The 21,684-nt window shown below is 55.1% G+C and overlaps 1 protein-coding gene across 1 annotated transcript; it reads left to right on the top strand.

The window, feature by feature from the left end:
- Window positions 1-257: 257 nt before the first annotated feature.
- SYNM (synemin) lies at window positions 258-20,674 on the top strand. Its single transcript, XM_028502380.2, has 4 exons — window positions 258-1,178; window positions 7,354-7,478; window positions 14,755-14,825; window positions 16,531-20,674. Exons 1-4 carry the CDS (start codon window positions 369-371, stop codon window positions 20,019-20,021), a joined length of 4,497 nt encoding a protein of 1,498 aa, XP_028358181.1. The 5' UTR covers window positions 258-368; the 3' UTR covers window positions 20,022-20,674.
- Window positions 20,675-21,684: the final 1,010 nt, after the last annotated feature.

Genomic DNA, 21,684 nt, shown 5'->3' with positions numbered 1-21,684 from the left:
TCCCTTCCAGAACAGAGCGCTGCCCAGCGAGCGAGCCACCGCCCGCTGGTACCCGAGGGCCGGTGACAGGGACTCGAAGACTTGGGCCACCACACCCCGGGCGCGCGACGTCGCGCGGCGCCGCGGTCCTTCCGGCAGGGGGCGCTGCAAGACCGCGCTGGCGGGGCCGGGCCGGGCCGCGCTCTGATTGGCTGGAGGCCGCGGTGCCCCCTCCTGGCGCCAGGTCCGCTAAGTGCCTCTGCTCTCCAGCTCCGCCCGCAGTCTGCGGGCCTCCGGGGCGGCGGCGGGGCCGGAGCGGCGCGGCGGAGGGGACAAGACCAGGGCAGGAAGGAATCGGCCGGCCGGCAGGGACCCGCACAGCCAGCACAATGCTGTCCTGGAGGCTGCACACGGGCCCGGAGAAGGCCGAACTGCAGGAACTCAACGTCCGGCTCTACGAGTATGTGTGCCGGGTGCGGGAGCTGGAGCGCGAAAACCTGCTCCTGGAGGAGGAGCTGCGCGGCCGGCGCGGGCAGGAGGGACTGGAGGCCGAGTGGCAGGCGCGCTGGGCGGAGGAGGCGCGCTGCTTGCGGCAGCAGCTGGACGAGCTGAGCTGGGCCACCGCACTGGCCGAAGGAGAGCGCGATGCCCTGAGGCGCGAGCTGCGGGAGCTGGGGCTGCTGGCTGAGGAGGCGCGCGCCGCCCGCCGCCGCCTGGACGCCGAGCTGAGCGCGGAGCAGCGCGAGCTGCAGGAGGCTCTGGGCGCGCGCGACACCCTGGAGGCGCTGCTGGGCCGGCTGCAGGCCGAGCGCCGTGGCCTTGATGCGGCCCACGAACGCGACGTTCGAAACCTTCGCGCGCGCTCCGCCGGCCTGACCCTGAGCTACAGCGCCCGAGCCACCCGCCCCGCCGTGCCCCCACAGCGCCTGCAGGAGGTGCAGGACAGCTACACGCTGCTGGTGGTGGAGTCGTGGCGGGAGACCATACAGATGTACGAGGACAAGGTGCGCGAGCTGGAGGAGGCACTGCGGCGTGGCCAGGAGAGCCGGCGCCAGGCGGAGGAGGAGAAGCGGCTGTGCGCCCAGGAGGCGGAGGCACTGCAGCTCCGGGCTCAGGAGCTGGAGCAGTTGCGTGCGATGCTGGAAGACGAGCTGCTGCGGATGCGCGAGGCCTACGAGCTGCAGGCGGAGGAGCGGCAGGTCGGTTCAGAGGGACTGTCCCCACCCTGGCCCTGAGCGCCCTGCAAGGGGCGGGGCAGCTGCGGGCCTCCCAGAACCCGCAGCGCCTTCACTGGCATCGCGGATAGGTGGGGTCGTCCCCCCCACAGTGCCCGAACCTACTGTGGATGAACCCCTTGTTGTGCCGCGGGACCTCAGGGTCCCCACATCTCGGCAGCAACCCTGGAAAAAGAGCTCGGCCGTTGGTTCATCGACTCAGCGGCCCGAGCCAAGTGCCAGGTCCTGGTAGATAGCTCTGTCCCTGTCATCTAGGTTCTCTTTCGATTTCCTGTGCTTCCCAGGCGCTAGTACACATATTAATCAACCAAGAAACCCTTCTGACTTCCACAAGTGACAGCCCCATCCTTCCCGGAGAGATCCCTTCCCGGAGGTTTCTAGGCAATGTCAAGTCCTTACCTAGAGCCATTTAGAATGGCAGCCCCATTGGCTCTGGGGCTCCCCTGGGGAAAACGAAAGCTGTTTTCCAAACACGGTTTTTATTTTTGCCGGAATGTTTTCCCAGCTGGAGGCGGCTGGTGGTGGCTCCCTGGGCCGCTGCCCTGTGTGTCCTGGGAGGGGCAGCAGCCTTACGGCAGAAAAGAGCTTAATCAGAGACTTTTTTTTTTCTTCCACAGTAAAGCTGAAGTCAGATCTCTGGGTAGTGTAAATGTGGTGGAAACGTGGGGTCCCTGTGGCAGGATGTTATAACAAATGCAGAGGAATGTAAACAGGTACTATTTCAAAGAAGCAAAGCCCGAACCTGTGACGTGGCCACGATGACACCTGGGTGTGATTTATTGTCCGCACATCCAGTACGGTCCTCGAGTTGGCCCCGGTCCTGCCCAGCCGAGGCCAGAATTGGAAATATTCCCAAATCATACTATCAGTCGTTTCTCAGGAGGATGGCTTAAAATAACATCCCTATAAATTCAGAAGTATTTTGAGGGAACAGTTTGTAGCTGTGAGTTAACGATTTGTGAGAGAGCGATTTTGCTGTGTGAGATGTGCTGGGTTTGGAAAATGCTTCTCTGAGGCAGGCTGTGTGGGCGAAATCCTCATCACACATTTGCTGTCATAGGTCGCTTGGCTTATGTCAGACCTGGAAGCTCTGGTTTCCGTCTTTGTTGGTAGCAGTAGAAAAAAACGTTTTTCCCACTAATGAAATCTTAAATGCAACCTCAGCTAGGAAACAGGTACAAGAAGAATCTCTCCAATTGTAGGAGAGATGCGGACTTGGGGAGAGCCCTGAGAGTCTCAGTCAAGCCCTTCTTAGACTTAGGGACCCTCAGGCTCCCCCCCCACACACACACAGGTGCCTTGCCTGGAGCCACACCTGACCCAGAATTAGGATCCCACCCTCAACTTCCTGTCCAGTGGCACCTCTCTCGGTAGAACTTGCTTCTTTCCCTTAAAAGTGAAGAGCAAAGAGTCAAGACCATTACACGTGTTGACTCTCAGCCCTCACACCTGACTTATGAAGGGGGTACTAATATGAGCCCCATTTTCCAGGTGAGACTGAGGCATGGAGGTCACCTCGTGAGTAGGTAGCCAAGCCAGACCAGCTAACCACTGGGCCACATTTCCTTTCTTCTGCCTGCTCCATCAAAAATAAACTTTGGGGAGGGCAGGGGAGATGGGAAAGAGCAAAGGGGGGGATAAGTGGTGGCAGAAAGAGATTTGACTGTGGGTGGTGAGCACAGGATGCAGTGTGCAGATGATGTGTTATAACGTTGTGCACTTAAAACCTGCAAAAAAAAAAAAGGTATGGATGGACATGGACAAACTTTTAACCAGGATTCACTTTGCATTCATTGAATAATGGTCCTTCCCCCAGTCATCTGAAATCCTAAAATGCTGTCAGACTTTTCCAGCTGGCTGATGTCCGAAGAGTTTTAGCGTTAAGTCTTTTGTTTACTTTCTCCACGTGGTTTAATGGGGACCCTCCCTGCCCAGTAGTCTGGAGGCCGCAGCCCCTGCACAGTGCCCAGCATACAGCTGGCTCTGAACCCCCTTTGCCGCTCCAGCAGGCAAGGTGCTCGCTAGGACTCTCTAGGGACAGTGGCCCTTCCCAGATGGCCCAGCTGCCTTCTCTCGGTCAGGCCCCTCACCTCAGATATGCAGAGAAAAGTTGGCTGGAGTGACACACAAGTCCCCAGCATTTCATAATGTCTTGTAGATGACTTGCAAGTCTGAGTAATGTGCTCTTGTCTCCCAGGATGCAGAAAGTGGCATCTTTGGTGATTTACGCCAGCCTTGCCCTGTAAATGTTGAGATTTTTTGCTTGAGAATCTGAACTCTCAGCCTCAAAGCCTGTTTGTGAAAGGCCTCCAGGTGCCCTGTTTGAATGAGAATTTGCTCTTTTTTTAAAAAAAAGATTTTACTTATTTATTTTTAGAGAAGGGAAGGGAGGGAGAAAGAGAGGGAGAGAAACATCATTGTATGGTTGCCTCTTGTGTGCACCCTACTGGCGACCTGGCCTGCAACCCAGGCATGTGCCCTGACTGGGAATCAAACCAGTGACCCTATGGTTCACAGGCCGGTGCTCAACCCACTGAGCCACACCAGCCAGGGCTGAGAACCTGCTCTTGATTGGAATGGGGACAGGTTAGCCACAACCCTACCTGGGCCTGAGTTCTGGCTCTGCCACTGTTTGTATCTCAGTTTCCCCGTTTACAAAAAGAGCTCACAGAGTGCATACCTTCAGGAATGCTCCCCGGCCTGAAAGGTCTCGCCATGGAAACGGCACGCAGTGCTTGAGAGGTGGGTGTGGCTAGAGTGGAGCAAGCAGGGGAGCGTGGGCTTTGCTCAGAGTGTCGTGGGTTGCCGCTGGAGGGCTCTGAGCAGAGCAAGGGTGACTGTCTCCATGGAGTCACTCTGGCTGCTGTGTTGAAGACAGACTGTGGGGCACAAGAGGAAGGAGGTGATGGAGGCTTGGGCCAGATGCAGAGGGAGGGGACTGAGACAGGGACCCCCTTTGGACTCGAAGCCAACGGGGTTTGTGGGTGGATTGGGTGTTCAGGGAGAGAGAAGGAGGAATCAGAGTTGACTCCAGGGCAGTGGTCTGAGCCCCCGAATGAAGGGAGTGCTCTTGGCTGAAGGGGGTGGGGGCAGGAGAGCAGATTTGGGGTGCAGAGACACCCCCCTGATAGTGTAAGAAAAATGAGGAGTCTAGAGTTCACAGTGGTATCTGGGCTAGAGCTAGAAATACTTACTGAGTATCCAACCGGGGCTTATGATCATGGATACACTAAGTTGTTGTGTCTGAAGCAGGTTGTCACACACAGACTTAAGGCTACCACATTTTAGGTTCCCTCGAGCCCTTCCTATGACGTCTGGGTGACTTGCTCCTCAAGGCACTGCTGGAGCGTGGTTAAGAGACGGAATTCTTTGGACACTCACAGCAGCCTACTGCCCCTGGCATGCATCTGTTGTGATGCTGCCAACAGTCCCTTAAATGGCAACTCCAATAGGTGACTCTTTACCCGGCATTACTTGCATTTAGGTGAAGCTGCCTCTGCCCGGGCTGGAGTTAGCATGCTGTGGCTCCGGCCCGGCCCCCGGTTTGAAAGCGCGTGGCCACACACAGCCCAAATCCGAAGCCGCATTCCATCGGCAAGATGGGTTTCGGTTTCCCTGAAGAGTGTCGGGAGCCAACACGTCTTATGTTCCTGTCTCCAAATGTCAGCTCACTTCCTTTGGGCCGTTCAGGAAGCGTTGACTCACTTGGAAATGTGGTTGGAACAACCCCTGCTCTGACTTCGGCACCATTTGGTTTTCTTCTTTGTATTTTTGGGGGGTACAGAGCGGTTCAGCGCCCTCTTGGAGGGGAGTGTCTCCACGGATACCTCTTTGGCATGGCCAGGGGGGCGTGACTTGCTCAGGGGGCTTGTAGCTGGAGAACAGAGTGCATCTGATATTTTTTTCTAAGCAACTTAACGATCATTGAACTTCTTTGGAAAGAATACATTATGATAAGGACTCAAGTTTTAATATTTAGGTTGATTGAGCAACGGCCTGCAAACCAAAGGGTTGCTGGTTCGATTCCCAGTCAGGGCACATGCCTGGGTTCTGGTCCAGGTCCCCAGCAGGGGACGCATGAGAGGCAACCACATATTGATGTTTCTCTCCCTCTTTCTCCTCCTCTTCCCCTCTTCTCTCTTAAAAAATAAATAAAATATTTAAAAATATATTTAGGTTGAATTTCCTATAGTAGAAAGGAATAATATTTTTATATCCCACACTCCAATCCTGTAGCTGAGCTGATACTGAGTTTAGAATGGGTGAACGTGGGATTTTAACACCGATAGTTAACTGTAGAATGTGTGGATGTCATGGCGCATTCTGGCAACTCTCACTCAAATCAAGACTGGCCAATGGTCTGCGCTGGTGACCCTCTGCGTCTATTTATAAAGCCAGCTTTGGGGGCTGTTAGCATTTATCCTTCTGAGGACACCAATGGGCAGGTCTTCAATGTAGTCCTTTACTTGTCAAAGCTAAATGGGTTCAGCCCCGGCTGGTGTTGGCTGGGCATCATTCCAAACAGTGAAAGGTCAGCAGTGTGATTCCTTGTCAGGGCACCTGCCTGGGTTGCGGGTTCCATCCCTGGTCTGGGCTCTTCCAAGAGGCAACCAGTTAAATGTCCCCCCTCCTCCCTCCCGTCCCCTCTCTCTAAAAATAAATAAATAAAATCTTCTAAGAAATAAAATAAATAAAAGCGAAGTGGGTTGAGTTTTTGTTTTCACCATGCTCTATATACACAGAGAACCTAAGGACAATCATCAGCTTAGGAGTAAAACTGCTGGGGAAGCAGAATGACTCATCATGCGTTTTTTACAATGGCAAATCTAGTGTGAGATCTTAAATAAGGACACTCCTTGGCTTCACGGAAGCGACGTTGTGGACCTTCGGGTATTGCAGGGCCCTTGGTGGTGGGGTGGGGGGCAACAGATGCTCTCTCCCGATTATCTTAAAACGCTTGAATTCCACCAAGATAAACAGCTAAAAATGTAGCCCGTTCATTGTATTCAGAAATAATGCCATTCCCCCTTCTAAACCAAAAGGTAAAGTGTATGAACTTATTTCTGTGTCTGAATATTTGCTCAGCTAATCATTCCCAAGGCTAACTATGAACTGCAAGGCACAGCTGGAACAGAGTAACGCACATCTGTCCAATAGACCAAAGGAAGCCATTGTGTTTATTCATGAAAAGGTACTGCCAGCTTAATACACTTTAAGGAGGGTGATATTACTTTAATCATTTCATTTTTAGCCCAACTATCAGGGAGCAATGGACAGATGGAATTAACCTGTGTCAGAGCTCCAAGGGTCATGTGAAACACGTGCCCTATGAACGGTCCTACAAGTACAATAAAAAAAAAAAAGATTTATTTGCAGGTCTGAATTTTGACATATAGGCCCAGAATGTATTCCTGTCTCATTCCTGTAGCTTTCTACCCAGATGATTTTATTTTTTATTATTTTATTTATTTATTTTTAGAGAGGGGAAGGGAAGGAGAAAGAGGTAGAGAAACATCAATGTGTGGTTGCCTCTCACGCGCCCCCTACTGGGGACCTGGCCTGCAACCCAGGTATGTGCCCTGACTGGGAATCGAACCTGCGACCCTTTTGTTCACAGCCTGCACACAATCCACTGAGCCACACCAGACAGGGTTCCGGGTGATATGAAAGCAGCTTTTCTGTGTGAAACACCCCTGCATTAGGGTACCTGCTCATTACTGCAGACATCATGAGTCTGGGGGAAGTTCTCTTTCAAATCTGGTTGACTTCTGTTTCAAATATTGTAAAGCCCCGCTTTCTGGTCTTGGCCTATTTTCAAGAGCATCTTAGTTGGCCAGTTTCACGTATTGACTTTCCTCAGCAGCCTGATGTCTGCATTGGAGATGCTTCAAGAAACCCCTAAGCATCCATTATCGTTGGAGAGTATAAAAAGAGAAGCCGGCGTCCTATTAAAATCTTCCATAAGGCAATAAAAAAACTGCTATGTGGAACAAACTTGATGTTTAAAATCATCCTTGCCATGACTGCATCTCTAATTCACCTGGAGGCTTTTCACCTCTGTGTCCCGAACTGTTGGCACCTTAGGGTTGACCCAGCAAGGCTCCGCTTGTCTGACGGGAAAACCCTCTGTCCTTTGCAGAGTGTGATCGCCCACCTGGAGGATGAGAAGGCCACCCTCAGCCTGGCCCTGGCCGACCGGCTGCGGGACTATCAGGACCTGGTGCGGGTGAAGACTGGCCTCAGCCTGGAGGTGGCCACCTACCGGTAAGGATGAGCCTCGAGCTCTCGTCCTGGCCGCACAGAGGAGGGGTTGTTTCCTGGCGGTGCTCTCCAGGGCCCAGCTCTCAGCCTCTGTCGGGCCCTGTGCCCATCCCTGGCCAGGAGACAAAGTGCCGTGCAGCTTGGAGGGGGTCACATCGGCTGACACTGGCGTGGGGGGTCCCCCAAACAGTGCACCTCTCTACAGAAGATGCTGGGGGCCCCAGAAAACCTGCATCTGTGCCTGTGTTAGGTAACACCCGGTGCCAGGCGACTCTCGTCCTGTCGGGGGCAGGTGGATCTTCCTGTCGCCTCTCCCACTGTTCTCTGGGTGGGAATACGGAGGCTCTGATTGTGTGCTTTGTCTCTGGGATTCTGGGCCCTTTCCTTCCTGGCAGGGCCTTGCCCCCTGTTCTCTGTCGTGGAAAGTCCAAGGGCATAGATAGGCATCTTGCCTGAGAGGCCAGGGCCTCACCTTTCTGGTGGGTGCTCGAGTCCCTACCAGCTTAGCTTTTCCCAAGGGGCACTGTTCCCATCCTTGGTCTGTCTGTCTGTCTGTCTGTCTGTGGCAGGGACAGCGTGTATTGTCTCGGTGTGTCGCTGGCATTCCCCTCACCCAATTTGGGATGGACTTCGCCACCTCCTAGGCGGGTAGGAGGTGTCAGTACTTCCTGGGGAGTGAGTGGTTGATGGCACTGTGCATCTTTCTGAACTCCAAGTTTGCTTGGAGCAGAGGAGGAGCCCGGTGCCACCTGCCGTGGACACCGGGGTCCGTGGTTAGAATTGCTACGGGCCTCCTGCACCCGGCACTCAGGAGCCGTAAGGCATACAGGCGGATGAGCACAGCTCATGTCCGCGCATAAGCCAAAAGCCACTGGTGTTTTTATCACTGGTGAGCGCGTCCTGCAGATAAGCCCTTGTCATCTCTTAGGTGACTCTCCGTGTTTTGTGCTGACGCCCCAAATTCCGATGGCAGGCATGAAAAGTCAGGTTTGTGTTAGCGCCCTTTTGTGCTTCCGGCCCTTTCCCAAGAGCCCGTTGGGTCTTTGCCCACCTCCATCCGCCGTCTTTCTAGCACACGCTTCCTCACCAAGGGTGGCGGGGACAGCCAGCGCCACGGGGACGCGGTGCAGAGGCTGTGCAGTGCGGCGTCCCGCCAGCCCTGGGCAGATAGGCAGAGGGGGGCATTGGAGATCCGTCCCAGCCTCCCGTGCGGCTGCCCCTCCCCCAGCACTGCTCGGTGACTTATCACATGGAGAGCAGCCGTGGCCCTTTAAAGCCGAAAGCACGCTCCCCCGCAGCTGGAATTTGTCAGCTATGCAGAGACCAGCTCTGGCGTGTCGAGTGTCACAAACACTTCCGAACCCAGACACCTGGCCCTTCCTGGTCACCCTGAAAGTAAAGAAGAAATATTAAGGTAAAAGAAAATCATGTAATTTATAATTCATGGCTATAGACCTGTGTAATAGAAGAATAAAACTCAAACAGCAAATGCTGGAGTCTAAGACTTGGGGGTTTCGGCAAACTGAGCGGGCCGGCTGGTGGTCCGAGAAGACCTGGTGTGGCACCTGGCAGGAAATGCGTGTGTCTACCTGCAGGGGCAGGTGACAGTGTGGTGGCGAGGGCCTGACCTAGGTGGCTGAGGGAGGCCTCATGCAAGGCTGCCCAAGGTCTCGGAGCCTGGCCGGTGCCGGCAGCGAGAGGGGCGCAGGTTTCTGGGTAGGAGAGTGGAGCAGTGTGTCCTCCTTACGCACGCACGCAGACCAGAACACCGACCCCCGAAGTCTCTCTGGGGAGCAGCTGTTTATTCGGCATTAGCTGATTATCCAAAGATGGTGGAAAGGGCCACCTGCAGTGTCCCCAAACCCCTCCCACCGCTGACCTGAGGACCTGGCCCAGCCCTGCCTGGCGTGGCTCAGTGGCCGGGTGCCGTCCCCCAAAGCGAAAGCCATTGCCAGTCAGGGCCCAGGCCTAGGTTGCCGGTTCGGTCCCTCGTCCTGGGGGGCCTACAAGACCAGCCGGTCAGTGTTTCTCTTTCCCTTCCCCTCTCGCTCTAAGAATAAATAAAACCTTAGGAAAAAAAAAAAAAGATCTGCCCGAAAGCTTGAGAATGCATAGAAGCACTGTTAGAAAATACGGAGCCTTCTCCATCAGAACCCAGACATCAGGAACGAGCAATTAGAAAATATAATGGGAAAAAGGAAAGATCTGCAGGACAGAAACACGCAAAACCACCCAGGAGTAAACTGAGCCCAGAAACCACCAAACTGAGTAAGGAAAGACTCACCCTGGATCCTCATCCGGGACACGGAGGAGGGGATCTCCATCGACATCAGAAAAGAGGCTTTGTCTTTGGTGGTTCCAGGTCGAGGGTAGAACAGCTGTTTCCCAGCTTCACCTGAGACAGTGGAACGTGGGGCCAGATGGTTTTTCTGAAGATGAACGTCAAGGGGGCTCTTGCCTGGCCCTCGGTGAAAGTGGAATGCAGGGGTGTGCCACCAGGGGGCTCCACGGCAAACGTCCTCTCAAAGGCTCCGTTGGAAGCAACATTAAAAAAATGTTCTTTGTGTGTCTGGGGGTGGAGGGGAGAAGGACTCCCGAGCTTTGGGTCCCCTCCTTCTGACTGCAGTGAGTAGAAGCTGGCGTTTCTTGTCTTGTTGTGATCCTCACCGGAGGATATGTTTACAGAATGGGAGGGAAGAAGGGAGAGAGAGAGAAACATCAATTGGTTGCCTCTCGTATGTCCCCCGACCGGGGATCGAACCCAAAATCTTTTTGGTGCTCAGGACAATGCTCCAACCTACTGAGCCACGCGGCCAGGACAGAAGCAGTGTGTTTTAACCGGGGAAAATAACGTCTCTAGGTGTGGACTTCTAACAAGGCAGTGCAGGTCACTCCTAGCGTTTGTAATTCCACCATTTTAATGATGTTCCTGGTCGCTCTATTCTTGTTTAGACCACCTGTCCCTTATCCTGTGTCCAAAGGAAAACATCTTTTGGAATTTCTCAAGGTCTTGGGAGGAATGTATGTTCTGTTTTTTTTTTTAATTTTTAAAGAGCTTTTTTTAAAGATTTTATTTATTTTTAGAGAGGGAAGGTAGGGGGAAAGAGAGAGAGAGAGAGAGAAACATCAATGTGTAGTTGCTGGGGGCTGTGGCCTGCAACCCAGGCATGTGCCCTGACTGGGAATCGAACCTGCGACACTTTGGTTCGCAGCCCACGCTCAATCCACTGAGCTATGCCAGCCAGGGCCTGTTTTTTAATTAAATGCTTTTTTTGAGAATTCATAGAAGTGGGCGGTACCGAGATTCACCTGGTTATCAGGTGAACTATTTGAAGTTAAAATCTTAGTTTTAAGGATCGACAGTGAGGAGGATCCACACGTCCGTTGGGTTCCTGGCCGTCCCACATGGTTGCAGGAATGAATGAACCCTCAGGGAGCCTGTATCTCTTCCTTCCGGCAGGACGGCCACTGCCTTCACATCAGCTTTTTTCCCTGAGCTCAGCAGAAGATGATGACAGTAGCCGGCACTTACTGAACACTTATTTAGTGACAGCCATTGTCGTAAGGATTTTCTGGTCACTTAATTACCACCACAGACCTGTGCCCGCCCCCTCTTTCAGAAAGGGGAAACCGAGTCACAGAGGGTCCGGGCGGCTTCGCCCGAGGTCACAGGACGAGGAGATGGCAGGCCCAGCATTGAAGTCCAGGTGGCCAAGTCCAACGGTCTCCCCCTTGACCACTCCCTGTGATTCCTGTGTTTCATTGGCGATCTTGGTCTCTCTGTCGATCGTGTGACTTGTTTTTCCCGGTCTCTACAATGGACAAAGAGGCTTCATGTTGGGATTTGATACTGAGCGCAGAGGGAATGACCAGAAAGGCGTGGCCCCATGTGCTGGCAGTTCCCTTCCACGTGGTGTCTGGGCTTTGGGACAGCCCCTTTCCCTTGGGGGTGCTGGCGCCCCTCTCTGCTCCCCGCCCCCTCCCGTGCCCAGTCCCAAGTCAGAGCAGCAGGCAGTCTGGCGCCCTCTGGAGCTTGGAGGCCAGAATGGCAGATCTGGGGCCCCTTCTCCCAGCTCCCTCCCCCCTCCTCGCTGGCCCCCACCTGCCCTGAGTCAGCCAGCAAGTACCTGTGGGGGACCCCAGGACCACAGCGGGGTCACTTCTGGAAATATCTCTGACCCCTCCAACTTGTTCTGGTCGTTCGGGGTTCGGGGGTACAGTGTGGCAGGTTGTGCCCTCCGGGAGAAATAACAGTGGGCGGGCCCTGAAAGCCCATTGGGGGATCATCCATGCTGGATGGAGAGCCCCGCAGCCTTGGTGACAGGGGTCTTTTAGGGTCTGGGGCCTGGCCAGAGGCCACATGATAGCTTCCTCTGCTTTATGGATGAGTGCTGTCAGAGAGTGGGTTTCCACCGCAGGTTTGCTTCTTCTCCGGCTCAGGAGGCTGCCGACCTGGAGCAGCCACTTGTAACTATCACGAATAGCCGGTGAGTCAGGGGGTTGGCATCTCCCGGTCACCAGGACCTGCAGGCCGCTCTGCTCACCTCGAAATAACCAGAAAGCACTCTGCCCTCTTTTTAAAGTGGTACGAGTCTCTTCCTCCAAAATGTGCTTCTGGGAGGGTTTGCGGGAGCCATGGGCTTCCGGCCTGTCTTGCCGGGGGAGGGCAGGGTCCGGTGCCTGTCGGGAAGGGTGTGCATCCGCGAAGGCACAGATTTATGTGACCCCTGCCTGACTGCACCTAAAGGCCCCAGGCGGGTGCTCAGGTGCAGAAGGTGACACGTGCCTGCGCCAGCCATGGAGAGGGGGACGCAGATGTGGAACTGAGTCCTCCCCCAGTAGGACAACGCTATGGGGGGTGTTGATTAAAATCCCTGAGAGATGCTGATGGTGCTTCCATTAACGTGGCTAGAGGGCCGGCCCCGACCCCACCCCCACTTCCCACTTGTTCTAACCTCTGTGTGAAGCACCGCCCACTCGGCCCGCTGGGGAGGGGCTAAGCGCTGTGGCTGCCCCAGCTCCGCCTCCCTCTCTGCTGGGGAGCCCTGTCACCTGGCCCGAACTCTGTCCTGCAGAGCCAGGACGCCCATCCCTGGCCTTGCATGCGGGGCTGCCCGGAGGACTTTTGTGGGTAACAGAAAGGAGTGTTACCGGGCATGGGGCGCTCAGTCTCAGCCAGGGCTAGCACAGGCCCAGGTACCGGGGCTGACCCACACCTGACCTCATAAGCCCCACAGGAGACTTCGGTCTCCACCTGTGTACCACAGCCCCCTACTCAGGGGCCTGAGCTCAGGAGAACTTTGGGGGTGGCTTGGGTTTTCCCTGAAAACCAAACAAAACTATTCTCCTCTGAGGGGTGAGGGGAGCGATCGCCTCTCTTCCGCCCCCCCCCCCGCCCCCGCTTCCGCTCCCTGCCCAAGAGGTCTGCTTTATCCTGGACATCTCTGTGCGTACACCTGTATGTACATTTGTCATCCATCTGTCTGCTGACCTGGACTCCCCAGCACTTCCAGTGCTGACAAGGCCCTGTGGTACCCGGAGCTCCCTGCGGAGCAGGAGCAGGCGGAGGGCAAGTCTGAACTAGACCTGGAACGTGGCCCCACCCCAAGCCCCACCCTGGCCCCCTCGCTGTGGTGTGCCACCTCTTTCTTCTTTGCCCGCCCCCCCGAGTCTCACTTTCACCCTGAGCCTTCCTCTCATTATCTACAGACCTCAGCGTTTTCTCGGCCACGCAAGCTATTTCTGTCCCTGGAACCCGGAGTGCAGAGTCATGAGGGTGTGGGGCTAATGGCCGGGTGTCCTGTTTCCTGGCCTTCGCCCCGGGTGGGAGGAAGGGCTGGGGCCCTGGGCGTAGCCTCTCCTGTGCGGGTGGCTGCCCACGTGTGGGCGTCCATCCCTGCGTCCATGGCCAGCCCTTCCTCGCACACCTGGGGCACCATCTTTGCTGTTTTCACCAAAAGGAGTTCTTTGCTCTGTCCCCCCTCCCTCTGCCCCCCACGCATCTGTGGGACTCCCTGTGTCTGAGTCGGTGGACGTGGGACTTGGAGCCAGCCTGCCTGAAGTGCCCAGGCCTGGTGTCCCTCCTCTGTGTCCGTGCCCAGCACTCGGGGGTCACATCAGTATTTCCAAGTGGGCGCTGCTGGTGGCTGCCCTTGGCTCAATACGGCGTATTTCTTGGAGCTGCAGTGAGTGACTTCCCATGTTGCTCTAGCAACCCAGCAACTGTTGGGCCCTCAGCAGCCGGCATCCTAGGGTCTCTGTGAGCGAGGGACATCCCGGGGCTAACCCCACACGCCTGGTCCACCTGGCCTACGCTCGGCTGGCGTGTCTCCCCAGATGGACACAAATCACCACCCCATGAAGACTCCACAGTCTCAGGGTTTTACAGCTAGATGTGGCCAGAGCAATCTGCTCAAATGCTTTTCGTGTTTTAGTAAGGGCGATCAACAGGACGCTCCCCTGGATGAAATGAGGGCCCTGGGGCGGAGCTGGGAGGGGGGCAGCTCACAGCTCCTTCTTTCCCTCTCCTGCCTGCCTCCCGTCATTCTCTTTCCCTTTGTTTTCAATCTCCCTGGTGCCCCCGTGGATCCCAGTTTGAAAACCACATTTGCCTGCTTGCAAGCTAATGTCAGTCCTTGCTGGGCTCCTGGCCAACCCGTGACCCCAGAAAGACCTCAGTGGGCAGTGTCATTGTTTGGGGGTTCTCTAGCCCAGGGTGACATGCCAGGCATGGGCCCCTCCCTACTTCTTAGAGAATCCAGACCCCTGACCACCCCTCCCGGGCCCACCTCTGTCTCCTCCTGGGGACCCTGGGTTTGGAAGGGCTTTCTAGAAGGGCTGGGCTCTCCAATAGTTCTGAAGCCCTAGCAGGGGTGTCAAACTCATTCTTACCAGAGGCCACATCAGCCTCGCAGTTGTCTTCAGAGGGCCGAATGTCATTTTAGGACTAGATATATGTAACTACTCCATAATAGTTAAGCGAGAGCTTGGAGCTGCTGCCAAGTAGAAACAAGGTGCCGGGCCGGATAAAACAAGGTGGAGGGCTGGATTTGGCCCTCAGGCCTTGGCCCTCTGCCACCTGTGGGCTAGCACATCATTTGGGGAGATGCCCTCTCCACCCAGGCCTGCTGCCCTGTGGTGCAACACCTTCAGACACAAGTCCTGGAGACAGGAGTTGGTGACAAAGTGGTCACTGACCAAGTCCTCTCTACCATGGCTTACAGAGACACCCCTTGCTGTTTATTTCCTAACGAGCATCTTTTCAAAACTATTTCTACAGTGCCTTATTGGAAGGAGAAAGTAACCCGGAGATACTGATCTTGACCAAGCACATCGAAAGCCTGCCACAAGGTAAAAATAGAAGAAAAGCTAATTATGGAACTTCATGATGCTGTGCATCTGCACAGGTTCGGTCCCTGGAAGAATTAGAGTTCGATAGGACTTTAAGAATAACCACTGTTCAGCCCTCTGTTGAGTACCAGATAGATTTTATTCAGCGGGCCCTAGTTTACATGATAACATGAATGAGAAGGTGTGGCAAAGCGCGTGATAAGCTCCTTTATTCATGTAGCCAATATATATTTTTTAAAGCTTTCATTTATTTATTTTTAGAGCGAGGGGAAGGGTGAGAGGGCAACCAGGTATCTGTTAACTTGCTCCCTGCATTCCTTTCAAGCTTTTTAAAGGATAGAGAGGCAGCATTTTTAAACTACATTGATTTTAGCAAGTATGTACCATGCCAAAAGGAGGTCAATATTGGAATAAAGAGAGTCGCTTGGGAACTCTTGTGTTAGGCTTTGAACTTCCTTTAGGTCTGTGTCCCGTACGATAGGTGCCCGTGAACTGTTCACTGAGTAGGTGTATGGACGCGTCCCCAGACAGTGAGTTTCTCAATGCTTATCGACGCAGTGACGTTTCTTCTGTAATATTGCATCAAGTAATAATATTGGCCACTTGCCCACAAGATGATAAGCGGGAAGGTCCAGTCTGTGATCTTGCCAATTTTTCGCTGAAACTTACCAGTAGTTAAAAACTAAGTAGTTTCTGCCATTTCCTGGGATTCATCTTCTGGGACTTCTCCATTTCGAATCAGTATGTGGACCCGAAAAGACCTTGAGAATCTTTGTAGAAAATGCCTTGTCCTGGTCTCTCTCTCCTGGATCCTGGGGCCTGTCTTCAAGAGGCCCCTGGCCTTGGTTGCCATGGAGACCAAGGGGGAGAGAAGGCTCTGCCCAGCTTGCAGGGTGGGGCGTGGGGCGCAAGAAGGCGCTCTCACAGTGGATGGTGCTCCCCCCTCATTCGAACCACCTGCTGCCACTCCTACGAGCGGGTGGCCTGGTGGGGTTTGGGCACCTCCCCCCGCCCCTGGGTAGCCCTCTCTGTGGACTGCACAGATGGAGCAAGGCAGGCAGCCCCGAGGACCGCCTCCCAACCCCAGGTCACGCCATTAAAACAAATCACAGTGATAGTGACCGGTGGGCTTCCTGCTGTCGCACCTTTTCAAGTGAGAAGTTCGTAAAAGTGGAAGTGTAAAAGTAAAAGAGCTCAGGAAGCTTTAAAAAAAATCCTTTTAATAAAAGAGATCAGGAAGCTTAAAAAAAAATTAAACTCTTTAATCCTTGCTGGAAATCAGTGAAAAATAAGAGCACGTTAAGTACTTTGGAATTCTGAAATTCTTCTCTGCTATATAATTAAGCACAAAAAACTGCTGTCAACAATGTGGAAATGAACGATTCCAAATTATAATTTCGTGACGTTTCAGCCTCAAAAACTAGCCCCCCCCAACCTCTCCATCATGCGTGTCATGCTTTATAGTCACACATTTGATATATTTGTTAAGACAGATAAATGTTGTATTCATTAGTCACTGAAGTGTTATGGCGAAGCCTTTCTAGTAGTGCATTTCATGGTAACCGCATAATTTGGAGACTGAACGTATCTTATTCCCAATGACCTCTCCGTGGTAATAGTATGCATTCATTACGATGGGCTGGGATTAAGATGAGAAAACATAACAATGACTATCGTATTACTGACCTGTTGTTCGTTCCTGCAGAGCTCAGAAAAACGTCCTATCAGCAAACCAGCTCGGTGTTACAGAGGGAAAATGAAAGAAACCTGTTTCTGAGGCACAAGCCACCTTCCGGAAGCTTCCACCGCAGCTGGGCCCAGCCCGCGTCACGGAGGGCCATCGAAACCGCTTCCAGAAGACGCCCCCTGGGCCCAGCATACCCTTCCCTTATCACCTGGCCGGAGAAGTCTTCCGAAAAAACTGCCAACGGTCAAGCCAGCTTCAGAGCTCTCTCTCCAATGTCCAGGCTTTCGAGAAATACTGAAGTTCAAGTGCAAACATTCCCTACTCGACCAAGAACTGAAGGCACCAAGGCTGGTGGTGTGGCCCGAGAGCCCACCCTCGCCCAGGGGTCGCACCGTCGGGACACTGTGGCGGCGGGTGCTTCTGAAAGCACTTGGTCCCACGAGAGGACTGTCGTTCTGGGGAAGAAAACAGAGGCTCCGGGCATGAAGGAGCAGGAGAGGAGCAGACCGGTAACCGTGCAGACGAAGCGGGAGGAGAGACTGTTTGAATCCAAGGAGAGGGCTTCGGAGGAGAGAAACTTGCGGTGGGAGGAGCTGACCAAGTTGGATAAAGAGGCGAGGATGAGGGAGACCCAGCACATGGGGGACAAGGCGAAGGGGAGGGAGTCGCGGAAGGAGAAACACGTGAGAGAAAGAGAGGTCCCGATCAGTCTAGAAGTCTCCCGGGGCGGCACAGCAGCGGGGACCCCCAAAGGCGCCCAGACTCCGCTACAGAGGGACGCGGGTGGCGGCGGTCCAGGGGGAGGGGCGCGCACGAGAGAGACACCACGGTTCCGCTTGGACACCAGGGACGCTGCGGGCGCTCTGCAAGGCGACTCTGTGACCGAAACCATAGCGGAGAGCATCGTGTCCAGCGTCCTGCAGCAGTTCACGCAGTCTCCTGACGCGGAAGCTTTTCCAGACACGAAAGTCACTTACGTGGGCAGGAAAGAGCTCCCCGGGGAAAAGAAGACAAAGACGGAGATCGTGGTGGAGTCGAAACTGACCGAGGAAATCGACGTGACGGACGAGGCCGGCCTGGATTACCTGTTGAGCAAGGACGCGGGGGATCAGGTCTGGCAGAAAGGCAAACCCACCGAGCGCATGATAGGAGACGTGATCAACCTGGGTCTGAAAGGGAGGGAGGGGAGAGCGAGAGTGGTCAACGTGGAGATCGTGGAAGAGCCCATGAGCTACGTAGGCGGCGGGGAGGCCCGCGAGTTTCCGACCCCATTCCACGTGGAGGAGGCCGACGACGCGTCTCCGGGCTCCAAGGGGCTCGGCGCGGAGGAAGGTTACGCAGAAACCGAGGTCACATTCTCCACCACGAGTCGGCGTAAGAAGACCCAGCCGCCCCGAGAGAGCGTAACTCGCGTGGAAGAAGTGACGGAGGCAGGTGACTGGGAAGGAGAGCAGAGCTATTTCGTGTCGACCCCCGACGAGGCCCCGGAGCACGACGCCGGGCGCGACGCGGGCGACGGCTCCGTGTACGGGCAGATCCACATCGAGGAAGAATCCACCATCCGCTACTCCTGGCAGGATGAAATCGTGCCCGTGTCTCGGCGAAGACCGCCGAGGGACCTCGAGTTGGGAGAGAAGGTGGTGGAGCCCCCGGCGGTGCCAGAACCTTCCCTGGAGGGGCACGTGGGGTCCCCGCACTGGATAGAACAAACCAGCAGCGGCGAGTTTCATGCAGAGACCACGGTGGTCGAAAAGGAGATTAAAATACCCCATGAATTTCACACGTCCATTAAGAGGGACTTCCCGGAGCCCAGACACCAGCTGGTAGAGGTGATCGGGCAGCTGGAGGAGAACCTTCCGGAACGGGTGAAGGAGGAGCTGTCTGCCCTCACCTCGGAGGGCCAGGGCAGGCTGGGGAACCTGTCGGTTGATGTGAAGAAAGTCCAGACCTCCAGCGGGGAGGCCGTGACCTTGGTGGCGGAAGTCAACCTCTCGCAAACCGTGGATGCCGATCAGCTGGACCTGGAGGAGCTGAGCAAAGACGAAGCTGATGCCATAGAGAAAGCCGTGGAGTCGGTGGTGCGAGATACTCTGGCCAAGCGACACAGCCCAGCGCCGGGAAGCCCGGACGGGGACCCTGCAGTGGCAGCCCCTGCCTTTGGCTTCAAGCGCTGGGCCACCCAGGAGCTGTACAGGCCCTCCGATGAGGACGCTGGCCCGGCCTCTCGCGGCGGCACAGAAAGGGTTCCTTCGCACGGTCCAGTGTCGGCCACCGTGGAGGTCACCAGCCCGAGGGGCTTTGCGCAGTCACACGTGCTACAGGACGTAGCCCAGGCTGTAAGGCACGTGACGATAGGCCCCGCTGGGCTGTGGAGGACTGAGCAGGTGCCCCCCGAAGCGCCCCCTGCCGGAGAGGTAAGTGGGGAAGGCGGCCTGCGTCAGGCAGGGCGCACGGACGAGCCCCGCCCCGTAGAACTCTCCGCAGACACCGACAGGTCGGGCGGCGGCAGTGCGCTGGGCTCCCGACAATTTCACGCCCAATGGGAAAGGACTTTTCAGGGCCCGTTCTCCGGAGCAGGGGAAGGTGGCGATTATTTTCGAACAGGAGAGTCAGCGAGTACCCTGACTTCTGTAAGGCACCTCCAGCTGGGCCCGAGGGAGGGGTTCAGGGAGCAAACCCAGGTCACAGCCCCCCTTTCGGACACAACAGAGTCGGGAGTCGGAGGGGCTTCCGTGCATGCCCGAGAGTGGTCAGAGGCCAGCACGTCCATCAGGCATGTCGCAGTGGGCTCCCAGAGGCTGCAGACCACCGAGCAGAGAGGTCTGCGGCCTGGGGGAGTGGGCGACTCGGAAAGCCGCGTCCCCGGAGAGGGCTCAGCAGATGAGACCTGGGCCGCGCATAGTTACTCGGTGGGCAGGACGGTCCTGATGACGCAGAAGAGCACCTTCCAAGGGTCTGAGTCCCAGTCTCCCCAGGAGGCTAGTTGGGGGGGCACCTCAGTGGCAGAAGAGACCCTGGGTGCGGGCAGATCTTACAGGCACATCCGGCTAGGTCCCACAGAAACCGTAACCTCCGAACGCATTGTCTTCCACGGGCCCGTATCCCCAACCTCGGCCCTCGCCGGGTCTACCGACCCCCCTGAGCGGGGCGAGGCCGCGGACAGCCGGACACTAAGGCACGTCGCTCTGGGGCCCAAAGAAACCTCGTTTACCTTTCAGATGGACGTGAGTCATCACACAAAGGCGACCCCCAGCTGGACCCCAGAGGCCACAGCTCTCTTCCCTGCGGGGTCAGAAGCGGAAGCTCATAGTGGAACCTGGAGAGACGCTGGCGGTGGGGGGGACCGGGCGGCCGGCGTGAGCGCTCGGGGCCGGGAGCAGGCTGAGTTCGATAAGGCGGTGCAGCTCCAGAGAATGGTAGACCAGAGGTCGGTGGTCTCGGACGAAAAGAAAGTGGCCGTCCTCTATCTAGACAATCAGGGGGAAGACGATGAGGGCCACTGGTTTTGATCACTATTTCGTTTGACGTGGCATCTGATTTCGCCGTGTGCCAACACACACAGGCCTTTACTTCTTTTAAGGGGGGACCACTCTTTATTAAAACGTCCCCCCCCCTTTTTAATTTCTCCAAAGAGTGTTCCTTCCGGGCGAGGCTGACTTACTTTGCGGCCTGTAAGGGTTTCAAATGGATCCACACCTTAAACGGCCTCGGAATTTTATTTTTTGAGTTGGGACTTTTACAAAAACACTTTGTCTCGTTTTAGTCTTAAAAGTTCCTTTTGTGTGTGTGTGTGTGTGTGGAGTGTTCACTCCTAGAATCAGTGTGTCCCAGGTTTGCACCTGGTCACCGAAACGCCTCACACCTGTCTGAAGCCTTAGGCAAACTGCCTGAAGAGTAACCAGAGTCAAGTTATTTAGGACTAAAGAGGAAATTTATTTGCATGTGCTCATAAGAAATAGTAAGCTAACCTTTTAAGGCAAAAGAAAAAATGTATCTTTTTCCCTCTCTGAAGTCTTTTCAGCAAGACATCTTAGGAAATGAGCAGATTGCTTCCTCATGGAAAGAAATCTAAAGGGTTTCACCTTTAGGAAACAGGTACTTGTCATAGGGTTGAATGCACTTTAAGTCGCGAATGAATTGCTTTCTATGCATAGCACTTTTAGGAAATGTAGCACTTTATTCATGGAGAGGATGGCTCCAGCCTAGGCTGCTTGGCCCAGGTTCCAGGGTCCCAGCCCCGTGTGGAGGGGAAGCAGTCACTGCCAGTTGCTCACGGTACCGTTTCTTTCCTGTGGCCCTGGGTCTAAATAACACTCTTTTGAGGGGTATGACCTAAGTTCTGGAGGCGCCAGCTCTCATCAGGGGATACTTGAACTTCTCTGCACTCTCCCCGCACATAAACATCTGACGTTACCGGTGGGAGGCAGACCCAGGAGACACAGTAATGAGAATGTCGATGTTGGACCGTCGCCGGGGCCGTGGGCTGTGGGCCGTGAAATCGGAAGCCTAGGGTGGACAGTGCCGCCCCCTCCCCTCCAAGGAGCCCTTCTCCATCCACTGCCAACCCCGTGGGCGTCTCTGAGCTCGAAGAGGGAGAGACGAAAAAGGACAACCCACACGGGAGTTCTTGCACTTTCGACAGAAGTCGTTAGAGGGAGGCGGTTTTGTCCCAGAGAACGGAAGAATGAGTGAGGTGGGATAAGATGTTTTGGGGAAGGGACTGGGGGCCCCTCCCATCGCCCAGCACTGAAGCCCCCAGCACGGGCACCCGAGGATCTGTCCCACTGCGTTTAGGGCATTGGAAGAAGCGTGTTCTGGTGGCTTCGTTTTATTTTACATGAGGTATTGTTTTTACAGCTCCCGCCTTTAAAGGTGCGGCATCACGTCAGAACTAGCATCCCTAGCAGCACAGCATTATGCTAATCCAAGTTAGTCTTTGGCTTCCTCTGACACAGTCTCACGGAACTGCCTGCAGTGCACAGATAGCAGTGGCTGAGGTTCTGTGGGTGATGATGACTGGGGTGGCGGGGGGGTGAGTACAGCATTTGAGGTTCCTCTCTGGGTTTCACGTAATGGCCCTTGGACCCCTGAGATGTGCGTCTCCTCAGCACCCCACAATGGCTACAGCAGAAGGTGTAGGAAGAGTTCGTTTTCTTTATGGATAAGTGGGAA

Source organism: Phyllostomus discolor, chromosome 12 (assembly GCF_004126475.2).
Source record: "Phyllostomus discolor isolate MPI-MPIP mPhyDis1 chromosome 12, mPhyDis1.pri.v3, whole genome shotgun sequence".
Lineage (NCBI taxonomy): Eukaryota > Metazoa > Chordata > Mammalia > Chiroptera > Phyllostomidae > Phyllostomus > Phyllostomus discolor.
Note: the sequence above shows the minus strand (reverse complement) of the source record. Positions and strands in the feature narration are given on the sequence as shown.

Excerpts from the sequence above, each read along its gene's own strand:
- SYNM (XM_028502380.2), top strand. The coding sequence starts at position 369 with ATGCTGTCCTGGAGGCTGCACACGGGCCCGGAGAAGGCCGAACTGCAG. Across the intron at positions 7,479-14,754 it reads CTGGAGGTGGCCACCTACCG|TGCCTTATTGGAAGGAGAAA; the intron begins GTAAGGATGAGC and ends CTATTTCTACAG. Across the intron at positions 14,826-16,530 it reads CATCGAAAGCCTGCCACAAG|AGCTCAGAAAAACGTCCTAT; the intron begins GTAAAAATAGAA and ends TCGTTCCTGCAG.